The sequence below is a fragment of the Bos indicus x Bos taurus genome, chromosome 19 (assembly GCF_003369695.1).
Source record: "Bos indicus x Bos taurus breed Angus x Brahman F1 hybrid chromosome 19, Bos_hybrid_MaternalHap_v2.0, whole genome shotgun sequence".
Classification (NCBI taxonomy): domain Eukaryota; kingdom Metazoa; phylum Chordata; class Mammalia; order Artiodactyla; family Bovidae; genus Bos; species Bos indicus x Bos taurus.
The window spans coordinates 52,822,346-52,839,945 of NC_040094.1; the positions used below are offsets into that span (position 1 = coordinate 52,822,346).

Sequence of the window (17,600 nt, forward strand, 5' to 3'; positions counted from 1 at the left end):
TTTTCCTCTTTTTTTTCTGTGCTACGCCATGTGGTATCTTAGTTCCTGGACCAAGGATTGAACCCATGTACCCTGCAGAGGAAGCTCGGATTCTTAACCACTGTACTACTGGGGACATTCCTCAATTTTCCTCATTTTAAATCCTACCAATTTCAATTCACCTGGGGCTAAACAAAGGGTCTGGACCCCCACTCCTCCCATGGAGCCCCCAGGGCTGGTGTGATCCCCAACCTCTCCCTCGCTTCTGAGGTCACTGTTTCATCAGACATACATTCAGGACAGTTCCTCTGGCCTCCAAATCTTAGAGCTTGCAGCTGTGCATCTGCAACCCATAGGCAGGCCCTGCAGGGGTGGGGAAAGGGCGTGACACTCACCTGCCCCGTGTTATAGCTGTTGACGATTACAGCCAGAATGAAGGCCGTCATGGTCCGGTGCTCAGCCTGGAAAACAGAAGTCACCGGCTAGTTCGCACTTTCTTTGTGGCAAAAACTCATCACACTCACGCACTAGAGTTATCCTTTCAGGATCTTTATGACGAGCCTGGTGTGTAGTTAAAGTAACGAGAGCCAGCTTTGTTGTCTTTTGAGTCTCCAAAAAGGAACTGCGCTTTAAAGAGAGTCTCATGGCTCTGGGTTGGCCTCATGGAGGACAGGTGGGTCCCCAACATCTGATGCTGCACAACGGGTGACTCTGCTCCATCAGAGGCCCTGTCCTGCCCACGCCTATGGAAGTAGACCATCGGGGTCAAGCACACTGGTCCTAAAAAGACTGACCACAGTCTCTACTTGACTTCATTTTCCCTTCTTTCTGGTCTTCTAGTGGGCGGATCGATTCTCATTTTCTCCTTTCCTCTGGGCTTCTACTGACTCAGACATCAGTCTATTTTTAACTATTTGTGGTACCTTGTGTTTTTAACCTGGAGCAAAGTCTAAAGTTAGTCATTCTCTGTATCTGCCTTGGATTCCCAGTTTTCCTCCTCTGGTTTCAGTCCCTCCAGCGTGACTGCTCTTACTTACTCTTACAGCCAATGCTGACTTACATACATGGCATGTTTGCCAATGTCTGCTTTCTGATGCTTCTTATTGACTTCTGGGCTCCATCTCCTCCTGAAGTGCGGGCCTCCTGGCTGCCTGAGAAGCCATTGGCCCTTAGATGTGCTGGCTTTGCTCTCTCCCAAACTGACACTCGTGGGAACACAGGGTCCCTGGGCAACAATTTCCCTTGTGTTTTGAGGGCCCCTTAAATGGCAACCCATTCCAGTACTCTTGCCTGGAAAATCCCATGGACGGAGGAGCCTGAAGGGCCACAGTCCACGGGGTCACAGAGTCGGACACGACTGAGTGACTTCACTTTCACTTTCTCTGTCTTCCATCCGTAACTGTAGTGACTGCTGTCCACATCCTTGCAACAATCTTCCTTTATGTCCTGGTTACTTTAGAGATTTTTACTCTTGCCTTTGACATTCTCTACTTTCATTATGATGAGTCTTTGTGTAGATTTGTTTTTACTGAACCCTCTCAAGGCTCACTGTGCTTTATAAACCTGAAAACTCATTTCTTCTTCAAGTCTGGAAAGTTCTCCACTAAACTGTGCGTCCCCTCGTCTCCCTCTGGCCTTTGTCGATGCAGCTCGCCTGCTCAGCCCCTCAGAGCCTCCGTCACATCTCCTCTTTGCTTCCTCCCACATGAATTCTCCACAGACTTCTTTACTGGTTGTGTCAATTTTGCCGTTTAATTCGTCTATGGAAATTCTAATGACTATATTCCATTACAGTTTCTTTTTTCCCCCTCCAAAATCTGCCTATTTATTAAAAGACCCTAGTTGGTCACTTTTTGAGAAGGAGTGAAAAGGACAGAATACCTGTTCTCTTACAACAGGCAAGAAAGTACTTCTGAGGAAAAAAACACCAGGGTTTATTTTTGGACACAATTAAAACAAATTGTTTATTCAGTTATCTTAACATACTTATTTGTAATGCTCGTCACTCTTTTTCCAGAGAACTCTATTAGTTTCAGTTCTCTGGGAGCCAACCTTCCTTTGTGCCAGCTCTGCTTACGTCACTTGAACCTGGGTTAGGAGCAGGGTGGTGCTCCTGGCATGAGTCTTGGCACCCTGGCTGTGAAGGTACACAGAAAGGTGCCCTGCAGAAAAGGTTCGGCCTTCGCCGCTTCCAGGCAGGCCCTGGAGATTTCATGTTCCTCACTTGGCTGTGGCTCCTCCCACATGGGGAATTTCCATTTCTCACAGAGGCTTTTCCTGACTTTCTGCCCAGACGTGGATGGACTGGATTAGCTCTTCTTGACCTCGTCCAGTGAATGGGCAGCTCGCCCCACAGGCCTGTGTTTTTTGCTCCAGACTTGGGGCTGCGGACATGTGGAGCTCCAGGGTCACTGTGAGGTTCACCCAGGACCCACTGTACCCCTCCTCTGACTTCAGGTGTTGGCATTTGTAGATTTAATTTCCTTTCTTTCAATCTGGCTAGCTCCTCAAAACTTCAGTGTGTTTGTAGCTGAAGTGGGGCCCACTGGTGCTGACTTTGTCCATCACTCTGCGGCACGTCTATCAGCTCAGATGTCTCTCTCAGTCGTTTGGCCTCTATCTTACTCACGCTGTATTATTTCCAATGCTCACATAAAGTCTAAATGTAACCACCTTCGATGATGTTTAAATACCACACTTCAGTTGGAACATATGAGTTCTGCTTACCTTTTATAACAATCCTGTTTCTAATGTTTCCTGGATTTTAGAAAAAAAAATTTTTTTTTTGAATTGTCATTTAGTTTAGAAAACCAACGAGAGGGTAAAACTACACCCAAAAGTTCCTTTCCACAACCAGAGGCACCGTGTGAACAAGCTGTTAGATTTCATTAACCATTCTGATAAAATTAAGTTATATTGAGTAATTATTGATACTTAAGGTGTTTATCTTATTCTCTTTACTAAGCTAGAAGCTAGAGGGAGAGAATATAAATATTAATTTAAAAACATTTATTGGGAGTTATTTTATATGCTATTTACGGATTACTAATTTTTAAACAACTTAATACAATAAAATATATTTCAAATTTCAATTTTCAATTTTTCCACCACCTCTACCGCCCCAACCCCCTTCCTGATTGATAAAGTGCATTAGCCTCCCCTTCGGTCCAGATCCTGCACTGGCCAAAGGAACTGCCAATACTACGGTTGATGTACAAATACTCATTGATCTAACTTGGTTGACAGGGTACAAGGCACAGTGGATTCTACTTCACTGCAAAGAAGTGCCCGGAAAAAGGAGTCAAGTAAACAAAACCGAACCAGCTTGTGTATCAAGGTTCACTGTGACTTACTTTAAGAAAGCAGCCAGGAAGCAAAGGGTATCGTCCGAGTGAGGCAGAGCTGGGAGTGTTAGTGGGCCCCCACTCCCACCACAGGTCCCTCTGTGTGGAGCAACCTTTCCCAGAGCCCCCAGGAAACATGTCACCAGAGTGTAACATGCTGGTCCTTACTGGCATGTACGGGTCTGCCAAGACCGAGAGGAAGTACTTGTGGCCGTTGTCCTTCACCAGGTCAGCTTGGCATGACTGCGGGGAGAGACGCAGGAGAAACAGTGAGTGCAGTTCCCAGGAAGGGGCTCCTTTTTCTTCTTGGAATGTATCAACAAACGAATGTGCGATGAATAGTTTATGTCTTCATCATTTTCACCTCTCAAGTCCAATTTTCATCTGAAAAAATAGCTGGAATGGATGTGTACAAATGCATTTTCCCTTGGCTGTGGGGAAAGGGCTGGCATCGCACACACTCTCAGAAGCGCAGCTGCTCTGAGGCATTCTCAAAAGCAGCTTCTGGGTACCTGCCGGGTGCGGGTACCCTGGCTGCTGGGCTGGCTCCTTTGGAGGCCGTCTGCGTCCCACAGCTCCCATACCTGTCCTCTCTCCTGAGTCAGCCCAGGGCCCACGCGCCTCTCCTCCCACTTCTGAGCAGGGACGTGCCCAACGCCTGAAACCACTCAGTTTCTGCAGACCCCAGCCCCTGCCAGAGCTTGTCATACACCTTTGCTTAGACTGACAAAATCTATGTAAACACCATAATTATGAATTATGTGCATCCCACGGTTATATTCCAACAGGTGCTTCCTAGAGGCCTGTCTCCAAAGGAGCAGTTCCAAGTGGAAAGGTTGATTTCAGGGCCAAGTGGGTGGCCAGGTATGCAGCTCTCGCCACCTCCTCAGGGTACATGGCACGTGTAGGCATGGTTGTGTCATGTGTTAGCACAGTTTTCAAGCCCCACTAGGTGTCCAGCACTGGCTCAGTCCTGGACACGGACCCCCACACCCTGCTCACAGTCCTGGGGAGACAACTGAGCAACTCTGGCTCACGATGAGACGCTGGCTTGGGAGGCTCTGGGAGGGGTGGAGAGCTGGGGTCATCCATGAAGGAAGGGCAGATGTGAGTGGGGGTGGAGGGTGGGAAAACAGATGGGAATCCTGCTGGGATATGGAGCCAGGGAGAAGGTGGCCAGGGAAGGCAGGAGGCAGGGAGCTTTGACTGCTTCATGGATGCGGTCTTGAAGACACCAGAGGGCACTGGGAATGCGAGGGGGAAGACTGTTGAACTGCAGGTTGAAGAATCATTGGCAGCTGCAGTGGAGGGTGAGCTGGAAAGCCGGACTGGAGGTGGTGACCATGTGCAGCAGGGTCAGAGATGGTGGGGAGGACCCTGAAGACTTGAGATCGTTCTAGAGGGATCTGGGTGGGAGGAGCCGGGCAATCTGACTGCTTGGTGAGACCACTAAAGAGGCGGGAGAGGTGGGAGCCGTGTCATCAGAGACTGAGAGGGCAAGGAGTTGGATTTGGGGTACACTGTATCAATGCACCTCAGAGACACACAGTGGAGCTACCAGGAGGAGGCGAGCCAGGATGAACTCCTAGATCAAAAGTCATGCACGTACTGGGTGGGAGCCCATGGCCACAGGGTGGAGGGGGAGGTGATCTGGAGCATGAAGGATGAGCTGGGAGACAGGGAAACAAGCGTGTGAGCAGAAGGGGCTCCAGGTGGTACCAAGAAGCAAGGAATCTAAATCTTAGGGAAAGGAACCGGCCCTGAGGCAGTGGGGTCATCAGAAACTCTGCTTCTATACCAGGCTGGCTGACTTGGGGGGCATTTCTGCAGGTGCTGGCTCTTCAAGGGACTTAAAACAACTATGCCTCAGACATTCAGGAATTGACATCCAGGGAGGTGGCCAGTAAGAGAAAGAGAGGCAAAGAAACAGGCTTCAAGCCCAGGTTCTCCCTCTTGCAGCTGGGGGACCCCAGTGACATTTGAGAAATCTTTGCTCAACTGGTGGAATCAGATGAAACATCTGAAACATGGAAGTGCAATCTGAACATGGGAGTTTGACTCATAAATCACGGATGCGCTCGTTCTTGGAAAGCAACCCACAGAATGTGGTCATACTGCTCACTGAGCTTCCTGATCAATACCCAGAAAAACCACTTGGTGATTTAGGGTAACGTGTTCACAGGGAGATGCTGAATTCCATCAGCTCCCAGCACGCTCCACTCTAGGGGATAAAGGCCATTCAAGAAGTAGAGAGGGCTGAAATTTTAAGATCTGAGTTTCTGAGAATAAAAGGAGAAAAGTTACACACTGCAAAACCTCACTGGCTCTGCAGGGCACTGCTGGCTTGAGGGCACGCCCAGTGTGAAACTCTCTCAGGGGCAGGGTGATTTTGCAGATAGAATCTGCTTTTTACTGCAGCCTGGAGCCCTGACCTCCTCTCTCCCACGCTGGCCTACTTCTCAGGGTGCTCTGATAATGAGGTGTTTTTCCTCACATCAATAAACTAATAACGTGGTGACTGGACTCAGCTGTTTAAGTTCAGACTGAGTGAGATGGAGGAGGTGGTCAGGGAGCAGGGGCGCTAGGAGCTCAGGTTCTCAGGCCAACAATCCCCAAGAGCCAGGGAAGCCAATTAAGCATGCAGCTTTCAAGTCATTCCCATAACGGATGCCTTGCTTTGAATGAAGGTTTGGATAAATGAGCTAAAAGGTGTCAGCAAGATGTTGTCTGCAGAGGCTCATCCAGAAGGGGCCGAGAGGGCGCATGCAGACGGCGCCTGCAGCAGTGCCTGCGTCTGGGGACAGGGTTAAGGCGCCAGCACAGAAAACAAAGCCGCTCTCCTTTGTTTTGAAACCAGAGGTGCCACAGTCAAGCCCAGGTCCACACATTTACAGCGACGCTCATAAAACATATCTCGTCACAGAGTGACGACGTGTTCCTAAGTCATATCCGCTAATTCGGAAGCCGAAGCACATGTGTGAGTAGGTGAAGCTATAGCTTCATTATGGCTTCAGTACTGGAAATGGCGATGGTCTTGTTCGTGTAGAACAACCTCTGTCTGGAAGAGGCTGCCATGCAGGTGGGAGCAATTAATGTTTTCGGGTCATGTCCACCCTCACTCTCAGAGCTCAGCAACTGTCCTTTTAGAACTGGCTTAGAATCACCCCATCAGCCATCCCAGCCCTCTCTGTATCTACTTCTGGGGCCGGAGAGCCAGGGATCTGCAGGGTGCTGACTTCTCAGGATGCTGAAATGGTCACCAGCTGCCCACTCTCCCTCCAGACTTGGCCAAGTGCCTTCTTAAAAGAGAAAACAGTCCTTGAAACTACAAAGGCCCAGAAATGCAGGCAACAGACACGTTGCACACACAGGCTGGTGGGAAGCTCCCCTGAGACATGCAGGGCTCCAGCGGCCCACACTCCTCCACACGGCTGCTTTTCAAGGGCCCTCTCTCATGTCTCTCTGTTTTCTCCCAGATCAAGCTACAGGTTTGACATATTAAGGCCAGCATAGAAAGAGGGTGGAGAGGAGGAAGAGCATGAATATGAAATGGTTTTTTCCTAAGCAAGACCCCCCGCCACTGCATACCTGTATATATATATATATATATATATATATGTATGTATGTATTTTTTCCCCCTTCTTAGTAGGGAAAAGCCCCCCACTATCACAAATTAGGCAGTTGACTTTCCCACATTTAGGAAAACCGCAGGGATCAGCACATTCGGAGTGCAATGGATAAGCCTCGCGCTGGGAAAACCACCTTCATATTCATTGTATCAGGGAATTATATTTTTAACATGAGAAAAAGGGAGGGAGGTGAGGAAGAGAAGAAAAGCAAACAGAGAAGAGGAAGCAAGTACATAGTTCACTGTGGCTGAAGATGCAGTCTGCAAACTGATTTTAGGAGGCGGCAGAGACCAGGACGAGCCCAGAGACCACAGACTCTGGCTTCTGCGAGGGTAAGTTCACAGGGCAAGGGCAGGTACACCCCCTCAGAATATTCTGGCAAAGAATGCTGTGGGGGAAGCCCTACCTTCATTCTCCTTAATGCAGATTATAATGTCTGTCTCCTGGGGAGCAGGAAGACACAAACAGCACAGATCAACAGGCCACCAGACACAATGCATCAAATGAGGCCCCACCAGCAGGACAGTCCCGAGCAGTGTTACCAGTGGACACAGCCACTCATGTTCTGATGTGAATCCGGAGAAAATCACAGAGGGGGGGTCCTGTTTCCTGTCCTTGGGTCGCAGAATTCACTCCCTGGGATGAGGAAAGGATGCCAGAGAGGTGAGCTGGGTTCACATAAGGGACAGAAGCACTGGACTGCACCCTGACCCACTGCCACCAGAACATTAGAATCGTCTCCAGACAAATGCAGGACTACGTCGACCTGTTTATACACCGAGAGTCTTAAAAACAGCTCGTGGCCTTAAAACTAGTAGTGCTTGAGAAAATAATCCCAGAGTGGGGGTTCTGCTCACTGCAAACAAGAGCTCACTGTTCTTCAAACCCAGGGGCACAGTCCCTCCCAGGCAGTTAAAGATGAATGTCCTTCTGCACAACTCAAAGGCCTGGCACAATGGCCTTCCCACTTGCCAAGTGCAGTAAGATATTTATATACATATATAGGTTTTCATTTTCCAACAAATGGTTTATTACTTTAAATGTTCTCATGTCAGATGCTCTTGTGTTGAAGGTAAACTTCAGAATGAATGACGAGACACCAGGAATGTTGAAATAACTGTTATCAGTGGGAAAATCATACACACACGAATGCTTTTATGCCTCTGATCTACTTTTCTGTATGTGTTCTAAAATTTATAAATGTAGGCATTTCCTGGAAAATCCAGAGGTTAGGACTCAGTGTTTTCACTGTCGTGGCCCCGGATTCAATGCCTAGTTGGGGAACTAAGCTCTTCCAAGCCACGTGGTATGGTCAAAACAAAACAAAAATTTGTGCATGTATTACAGTTCAGTTCAGTCACTCAGTTGTGTCTGGCTCTTTGTGACTCCATTGACTGCAGCACGCCAGGCTTCCCTGTCCATCACCAACTCCTGGAGCTCACTCAAACTCATGTTGATCAAGTCGGTGATGCCATCCAACCATCCATCCTCTGTTGTCCCCTTCTCCCGCCTTCAATCTTTCCCAGCATCAGGGTCTTTTCCAATGAGTCAGTTCTTTGCATCAGGTGGCCAAAGTATTGGAGTTTCAGCTTCAGAATCAGTCCTTCCAATGAATATTCAGGGTTGATTTCCTTTAGGATTCACTGGTTGGATCTCCTTGCAGTCCAAGGGACCCTCAAGAGTCTTCTCCAACACCACAATACAAAAGCATCAATTCTTTGGTGCTCAGCTTTCTTTATAGTCCAACTCTCACACCCGTACATGACTACTGGAAAAACCACAGCTTTGACTAGATGGACCTTTGTTGGCAAAGTAATGTCTCAGCTTTTTAATATGCTATCTAGGTTGGTCATAGCTTTTCTTCCAAGGAGCAAGAGTCTTTCAATTTCATGGCTGAAGTCACCATCTGTAGTGATTTTGGAGCCCCCTAAAATAAAGTTTGTCACTGTTTCTATTGTTTCCCCATCTATTTGCCATGAAATGATGGGACCAGATGGCATGATCTTAGTTTTCTGAATGTTGAGTTTTAAGCCAACTTTTTCACTCTTCTCTTTCATTTTCATCAAGAGGCTCTGTAGTTCTTCACTTTCTGCCATAAGGGTGGTGTCATTTGCATATTTGATGTTATTGATATTTCTCCTGGCAACTGTGATTTCAGCTTGTGCTTCATCAAGCCCAGCATTTTGCATGATGTATTCTGCGTGTAAGCTAAATAAACAGGGTGACAATATATAGTCTTGACGTACTCCTTTTCTGATTTGGAACCAGTCCAGTGTTACATGTCCAGTTCTAACTGTTGCTTCTTGACCTGCATACAGATTTCTCAGGAGGCAGGTAAGGTGGTCTGGTATTCCCAGCTTTTGAAGAATTCTCCACAGTTTGTTGTGATCCACACAGTCAAAGGTTTTGGTGTGGTCAATAAAGCAGAAGTAGATGTTTTTCTGGAACTCTTGCTTTTTCTATGATCCAACAGATGTTGGCAATTTGATCTCTGGTTCCTCTGCCTTTTCTGAATCCAGTTTGAACATCTGGAAGTTCACAGTTCACGTGCTGTTGAAGTGTGGCTTGGAGAACTTTGAGCATTACTTTGCTAGCATGGGGGATGAATGCAATTGTCCAGTAGTTTGAGCATTCTTTGGCATTGCCTTTCTTTGGGACTGGAATGAAAACTGACCTTTTCCAGTCCTGTGGCCACTGCTGAGTTTCCCAAATTTGCTGGCATATTGAGTAGCAGCGCTTTCACAGCATCATCTTTTAGGATTTTAAATAGCTCAACTGGAATTCCGTTGCCTCCACTAGCTTTGTTCATAGTGATGCCTCCTAAGGCCCACTTGACTTCGCATTCCAGGATGTCTGGCTCTAGGTGAGTGATCACACCATTGTGGTTATCTGGGTCATGGAGATCTTTATGTAGAGTTCTTCCGTACTGTTGCCGCCTCTTGATATCTTCTGCTTCTGTTATGTCCATACTGCTTCTGTCCTTTACTGGACCCATCTTTGCATGAAATGTTCCCTTGGTATCGCTAATTTTCTTGAAGAGATCTCTAGTCTTTCCCATCCTATTATTTTCCTCTATTTCTTTGCATTGATCACTAAGGAAGGCTTTCTTATCTCTCCTTGCTATTCTTTGGAACTCTGCATTCAGATGGGTATATCTTTCCTTTTCTTCTTTGCCTTTAGCTTCTCTTCTTTTCTCAGCTATTTGTAAGGCCTCCTCAAACAACCATTTTGCCTTTTTGCATTTCTTTTTCTTGGGGATGGTCTTGATCACTCCCTCCTGTACAGTGTCATGAAGTGCTGTCCATAGTTCTTCAGGCACTTTGTCTATCAGATCCAACCCCTTGATCTGTTTGTCCCTTCCACTGTATAATCGTAAAGGATTTGATTTTTAAGTCATACCTGAATGGTCTGTGGTTTTCCCTACTTTATTCAATTTAAGTCTGAATTTTGCAATAAGGAGTTCATGATCTGAGCCACGGTCAGCTCCCGGTCTTGTTTTTGCTGACTGTATAGAGCTTCTCCATCTTCAGCTGCAAAGAATATAATCAGTCTGATTTCGGTATTGACCATCTGTTAATCGTCACTCAGATCAGAATGTGATCACATGGGCCAGAGGATCTGCTGTTCAAAACCTGCTTTCTTAATGGTCCATCGCTGAAGGCAGAGCAGCCCTTGGTCTGGTCCTGTGAGGACCTGGGGCAAACACACCTCCTGTGCTAGGAGTTTGTTTGTGTCCTGCCTTATTCCTAGTTTGTATGTTAATAAAATGTATTTTTATCATAATTTTAAAGAAAACGTAATAGTAAATAGAGTTCCCATATGTCCCATACCCAATTTCTCCTCTTGTTAATACCTTACATCAACACGGTACAGCCTGGTAAGAAAATGGTGGCCTCCTAGATGACCCAAGTCAACAAGCACTTGCCAGAGCCGCCACTGGACAGTGTCCCCATCTCCACAGTGAGCCACATCCGCCGCCTGCCTCCTCAGAGGACCCTCCAACACTAGCAGGAAGGAAGGGATCATCTAGTCCCCTTCCATGGATTTTCTGGGATAAAGAGTTTTTTGGTAAAATAGAATTGTTGTTCAGAATGGCCTCTTCTTAGTTGTCTTCCTGGTTAAATGAGGTGGCTGCTTTTCAGAAGCCCTGGGAGTGGGTTTTACTCTGGGAGAAGAGTCAGATCCACCCTCCTGGGGTCCCTGGAGAACTGTGGGTGGGCCAGCAAAGCAGAGACCTCACTCATGTCCCAGGAGCTAAGTCTGCCTGTCCTGACGCTGGTTCATCCCCAAGACCACCCATCTGCGAGGAGGCCAGGCCCTGCTAGACATGCTGCTCATTGATGACAGGTCAGGTTGCAGCTGGGTTATCTCTGTCGGTCTGTCGATCAGAAGGGAGGCAGTTGTTCAGATACCTGTAGTTGCCAAGAGTGAAGTGAAAAGCCGAAGGAGGGACGCAGGAGGCTGTCACCTGCCCTCCCCATGCAGGCGACTCGGCCCCACACTGGCAGATTGGACCATGTGCTGCTGGGGAGGTGACAGATCGCCCTTTTGCAGGATGAATGGGTGCAGTGACTCAGGCTGCAAGGGACTTCCCAATGCATCAGTCTGTCGCCAAGGGCAATTCAGAGACTAGAGGGCTTCGTGATTAATTGTCAGGCTGCATTAATCACCAGCTCTGCAGTACTGATTTCAGTTGGGGGTGGGCGGGTGGGCAGAGGCTGGTCAGCCAGAAAGCAGAGACCACACAGCCAAGTCTCAAAAGTTTTATAAAAGGGCAATCACAGTTTGTTTAGAGCCTGAAATCAAGGCTGGGTTGATTGGCCCAGAAAGCACCAGCTCAGGCACCTTTCTTGCCCAGTACTCCTGGCCTGTTCTTTGTACCTGGCAGTGACCTGGGTTCCAGGGTCAGGGACAGGCTGGACCTCGGCAGCACTGATCCAGGGAGGTTTGTTCCCTCCTTGTTTCATGGGGCAGCAGCTAGTGGATGTGACTGGCACATGGTTAGGAACTGGCCTACTTCTTGGTGCACATATCAGTTCATTTATGCAGTCAGCAAACACTGGGCCTCTGGAAGAAAGGCTGCATTGTGAGTCCTTGTCCTCAAAGAGCTGGAAGTCTAGCAGAGAAGGTAGAAGGTGCAAAGAGCTAACCCAAAGGCAGCGACTCAAATTGGGATCAAAGAGGAAGGCAGGACGGGTGGCTGGGGAGGGAGGGCACTCTGCCTCCAGTGGGAGGTGAGGGTGCCGTGAGCAGAGATGTGCACACATGAAGGCAGTAACAGCAGAGACAATCCAGTGTACAAGAGCGCCTGTCTAGGGGAGGAGGCTCTTGGGGTGGGCTTCTTCAGAAACACTGCTCAGCCCCGCTACCCCTGAGTCCAGCACCAGGCAGGGGACCTTGTATGATGTGGCTCAGTGTGACCCTGAGGGATGGTGGTTTTAGGGCCTGTCAGGGATGATATCATTACTAGATCTATGCTACAGAAATATATCAGACGATTCAAATGAGTCCTAGGAATTGCAGCTGAGTTCTGGGTAATAGGGTGCAGCCCAGCAGCAAGACCTCTCCAGCGTGGAGGCAGCTCATTAGGCCTTGACCAAAATCAGCCCAGAGCAGAGCTGAAGGTCCCAGGGCGGGTGGGTGGGTGCACAGGAACCAACTGACTCTCTGATAAGCTTGAGCAGGTGGAGAATTAAATGGCGAGGTTGTTAGCCGACACTGTCTATCAGTTAATACAATTAGACGAGAAAGAGACTAAAGACGTAAAAATTATAAAGGTAGAAGCAAAACCATTAGAGTTTGCAAGTGATATGATTATACGCCTAGAGAGCCCAATGGAATAAATTAAATAGGACTAAGAAGAGAACTTAGTGAGGTTAAAGACTTTAACACACAGAAATCAAAAGAAGCAACTGGTTAGAAGATAAATGCGAGGAAAAAAGATATATGCACCCCATTTATAAAAGAATCCTAAAACTGGAAATAAACTTGACCTGAAACATGAAAATCCTCTGTGAAGGAAACTTTAAGCATTCCTGGGAGTTCCCTGGCAGTCCAGTGGTTAGGGTGCCAAGCTCCACTGCAGAAGGCATGGGTTTGATCACTAGTCAGAGAACTGAGATTCTGCACGCCACCCACGAGGAGCAGCCAAAAAAAAAAAAAAAAAATCCTGAAGAACACAAGAATCAACTTGAACAAGTGAAAGCATCCCTGTTCACTTACAGAAGGATTCATCATCATAAATATATCAGTGTTTCCTGAATTAATTTAAACTTTAATATAATCTCTCCAAAATCACCAGCAGGCTTTTTTGTCTGAAACTAGACATTTTCTAAACTTCCTATGGAGAAATAAATAGAAATAGCCAGGGAAATTTTGTGTAGGAAGAATAATGACAGGGAATTAATCCTACATATCTCAAAACTAACTGTGAAGGTTCAGTCCTAAAGAGCATTGTGGAGCTGGATTATGGACAAACTAGCCTCTTTAATATATAAAGAGCTCCTTGAAGTCAAGAAAAACACTAACAATCTAATGGTCAGTGTACACAAACCAGCAGTTCACAGAAAGCAGAAAAAAATGGCCCTTAGATTTATGAAAATGCTCAATCTTTTTCCTAATAAGTGCACTGTAATACTACACTGAAATACCACTTTTCACTTCTCAGATTGGCAAAAATTCAAATATTTTACAATGTGCTCTGTTGTAAAAATACAAAATGGTAATATCTGTCGAAATTAGAAATGCGTTTACCCTTTGACCTAGCAGTGTTATGTTTGGGAGCACAGTTTACCAGCTTTATCTGAGATGTATGAAATAGCATGTAGAAGTCTGTTAATGGCAGTAGTGTGAGTAATCACAAGGGACTGGTTCAGATCACAGGTCCCGGCACCACAGGAGACTGGGTAAGTGAGCAGTGCTCCTCTGCAGTGGGATATTGGGCATTAGCTGTGAAGGTGGAGGAGGCTCTCTGTGAGCCCAAATGGCAAGACCTCCTAGGTGAGGAAATGCAAGAGGCAGAGCCAGGTAGGGGAGGTCCTGTGCTTAAGGAGAGAGCAGTTTGGTCTGTATATGCATATTTACTTACGTTTAGTCAAGAGAATATGTAAGAAACTAATAAGGCGATTAAACATAGTGGTGGAAGAGTGCTTTTTTAAGCTTGCATTTAATTTCATATTTATTTTCATTTTGACCCAGATGTCACATTTTCTATGTTAAGATATGATATACTGACTCCCTGTACCTCTTACAGAAACAGGAGACGGAGGAAAACTTCTCATCCTATACCTTTCGGTGGCATATTGATTTTTGAGCCTTTAAATACACATGGACCACAGCCTTGTGTGACTCAATGAAACTGTGAGCCATGCCGTGTAGGGCCACCCAAGACCGACAGGTTGTGGTGGTGAGTTCTGACAAAATGTGGTCCACTGGAGAAGGGAATGGCAAACCACTTCAGTATTCTTGCCGTGAGAACTCTATGAACAGTATGAAAAGGCAAAAAGATAGGATGCTGAAAGATGAACTCCCCAGGTCGGTAGGTACCCAATATGCTACTGGAGATCAGTGGAGAAATAACTCCAGAAACGATGAAGACACAGAACCAAAGCAACAACACCACCCAGTTGTGGATGTGACTGGTGACAGAAGTAAAGTCCAATTCTGTAAAGAACAATATTGCATAGGAACCTGGAATGTTAGGTCCATGAATCAAGGTAAATTGGAAGTGGTCAAACAGGAGATGGCAAGAGTGAACATCGACATTTTAGGAATCAGTGAACTAAAATGGAATGGAACGGGTGAATTAAACTCAGATGACCATTATATTTACTGCTGTGGGCCAGAATCCCTTAGAAGAAATGGAGTAACCCTCAGAGTCAACAAAAAGAGACTGAAATGCAGTACTTGGATGCAATCTCAAAAATGACAGAATGATCTCTGTTCATTTCCAAGGCAAACCGTTCAATATCACATTAACCCAAGTCTATTCCCCAACCAGAAGCTGAAGTTGAACCGTTCTATGAAGATCTACAAGACCTTCTAGAACTAACACCCAAAAAAGATGTCCTTTTCATTACAGGGGACGGGAATGCAAAAGTAGAAAGTCAAGAGATACCTGGAATAACAGGCACATTTAGCCCTGGAGTACAGAATGAAGCAGGGCAAAGGCTAAAAGACTTTTGTCAAGAGAATACACTGGTCATACCAAGTACACTCTTACATCAACACAAGAGAAGACTCTACACATGGACCTCACAAGATCAATACCAAAATCAGATTGATTACGTTCTTTGCAGCCAAAGATGGAGAAGCTCTATACAGTCAGCAAAAACAAGACCGGGAGCTGACTGTGGCTCAGATCATGAACTCCTTATTGCAAAATTCAGACTTAAATTGAATAAAGTAGGGAAAACCACAGACCATTCAGGTATGACTTAAAAATCAAATCTCTTACGATTACACAGTGGAAGGGACAAACAGATCAAGGGGTTGGATCTGATAGACAAAGTGCCTGAAGAACTATGGACAGCACTTCATGACACTGTACAGGAGGGAGTGATCAAGACCATCCCCAAGAAAAAGAAATGCAAAAAGGCAAAATGGTTGTTTGAGGAGGCCTTACAAATAGCTGAGAAAAGAAGAGAAGCTAAAGGCAAAGAAGAAAAGGAAAGATATACCCATCTGAATGCAGAGTTCCAAAGAATAGCAAGGAGAGATAAGAAAGCCTTCCTTAGTGATCAATGCAAAGAAATAGAGGAAAATAATAGGATGGGAAAGACTAGAGATCTCTTCAAGAAAATTAGCGATATCAAGGGAACATTTCATGCAAAGATGGGTCCAGTAAAGGACAGAAGCAGTATGGACATAACAGAAGCAGAAGATATCAAGAGGCGGCAACAGTACACGGAAGAACTGTACAAAAAGATCTCCATGACCCAGATAACCACAATGGTGTGATCACTCACCTAGAGCCAGACATCCTGGAATGCGAAGTCAAGTGGGCCTTAGGAGGCATCACTATGAACAAAGCTAGTGGAGGCAACGGAATTCCAGTTGAGCTATTTAAAATCCTAAAAGATGATGCTGTGAAAGCGCTGCTACTCAATATGCCAGCAAATTTGGAAAACTCAGCAGTGGCCACAGGACTGGAAAAGGTCAGTTTTCATTCCAGTCCCAAAGAAAGGCAATGCCAAAGAATGCTCAAACTACTGGACAATTGCATTCATCCCCCATGCTAGCAAAGTAATGCTCAAAGTTCTCCAAGCCACACTTCAACAGCACGTGAACTGTGAACTTCCAGATGTTCAAACTGGATTCAGAAAAGGCAGAGGAACCAGAGATCAAATTGCCAACATCTGTTGGATCATAGAAAAAGCAAGAGTTCCAGAAAAACATCTACTTCTGCTTTATTGACCACACCAAAACCTTTGACTGTGTGGATCACAACAAACTGTGGAGAATTCTTCAAAAGCTGGGAATACCAGACCACCTTACCTGCCTCCTGAGAAATCTATATGCAGGTCAGGAAGCAACAGTTACAACCAGACATGGACAATGGACTGGTTCCAAATTGGAAAAGGAGTACTTTTCTTTTTATCAAGGCTGTATATCGTCACCTTGTTCATTTAACTTATATGCAGAGTATATCATGTGAAATGCCAGGTTGGAAGAAGCATAAGCTGAAATCAAGGTTGCTGGGAGAAATATCAATAACCTCAGATATGCAGAAGACACCATCCTTATGGCAGAAAGAGAAGAGGAAGTAAAGAGCCTCTTGATGAAAGTAAAAGAGAGTAAAAAAGCTGGCTTAAACCTGAACATTAAAAAAACTAAGATTATGGCATCTGGTCCCATCATTTCATGGCAAATAGATGGGGAAACAATGGAAACAGTGACAGACTTTATTTTAGGGGGCTCCAAAATCACTGCAGATGGTGACTGCGGCCATGAAACTGAAAGACGCTTGCTCCTTGGAAGAAAAGCTATGACCAACCTAGACAGCATATTAAAAAGCTGAGACATTACTTTGCCAACAAAGTCTGTCTAGTCAAAACTATGAATTTTTCCAGTAGTCGTGTATGGATGTAAGAGTTGGACCATAAAGAAAGCTGAGTGCAGAAGAACTGATGCTTTTGAACTGTGGTGCTGGAGAAGACTCTTGACAGTCCCTTGGACTGCAAGGAGATCCAGCCAGTGAATCCTAAAGGAAATCAACCCTGAATATTCATTGGAAGGAGTGATGCTGAAGCTCCAATACTTTGGACACTTGATGTGAAGAACTGACTCATTGGAAAAGATCCTGATGCTGGGAAAGATTGAAGGCGGGAGGAGAAGGGGACAACAAAGGATGAGATGGTTGAATGGCATCACTGACTCGATGGACATCAGTTTTAGCAAGCTCTGGGAGCTGGTGATGGACAGGAAAGCCTGGTGTGTTGCAGTCCATGGGGCTGCAAAGAGTCAGACACAGCTAAGCAACTGAACTGAACTGAGTGATATGAGTCATCTTTGGATGGAAGAGGAAGCTAACCTGCCTCTTTTTCAGCTGTGAGCTGGAAGTGGGGAGATGGGAACAAGAAGGGATACAGGTACAGGAAGAGAGGCAGTGAACTGGGATGACATCACTGAAGCGAGAACATTACAAGT

At 46.1% G+C, this 17,600-nt stretch overlaps 1 protein-coding gene and 1 pseudogene across 2 annotated transcripts in view; both read right to left on the reverse strand.

Annotated features, from left to right (window-relative positions):
* The window catches only part of RPTOR (regulatory associated protein of MTOR complex 1), a 323,749-nt gene that overhangs the window by 52,862 nt on the left and 253,287 nt on the right, over positions 1–17,600 (reverse strand). For both annotated transcript variants that reach the window (XM_027518037.1, XM_027518038.1), the window contains exons 14-15: positions 3,492–3,566; positions 375–440 (exon numbers count right to left, since the gene is read on the reverse strand). In XM_027518037.1, the coding sequence (XP_027373838.1) occupies positions 375–440; positions 3,492–3,566 (141 nt within the window). The remainder of the gene's footprint in view (positions 1–374; positions 441–3,491; positions 3,567–17,600) is intronic.
* Positions 6,970–7,114, reverse strand: LOC113878693 (annotated as a pseudogene).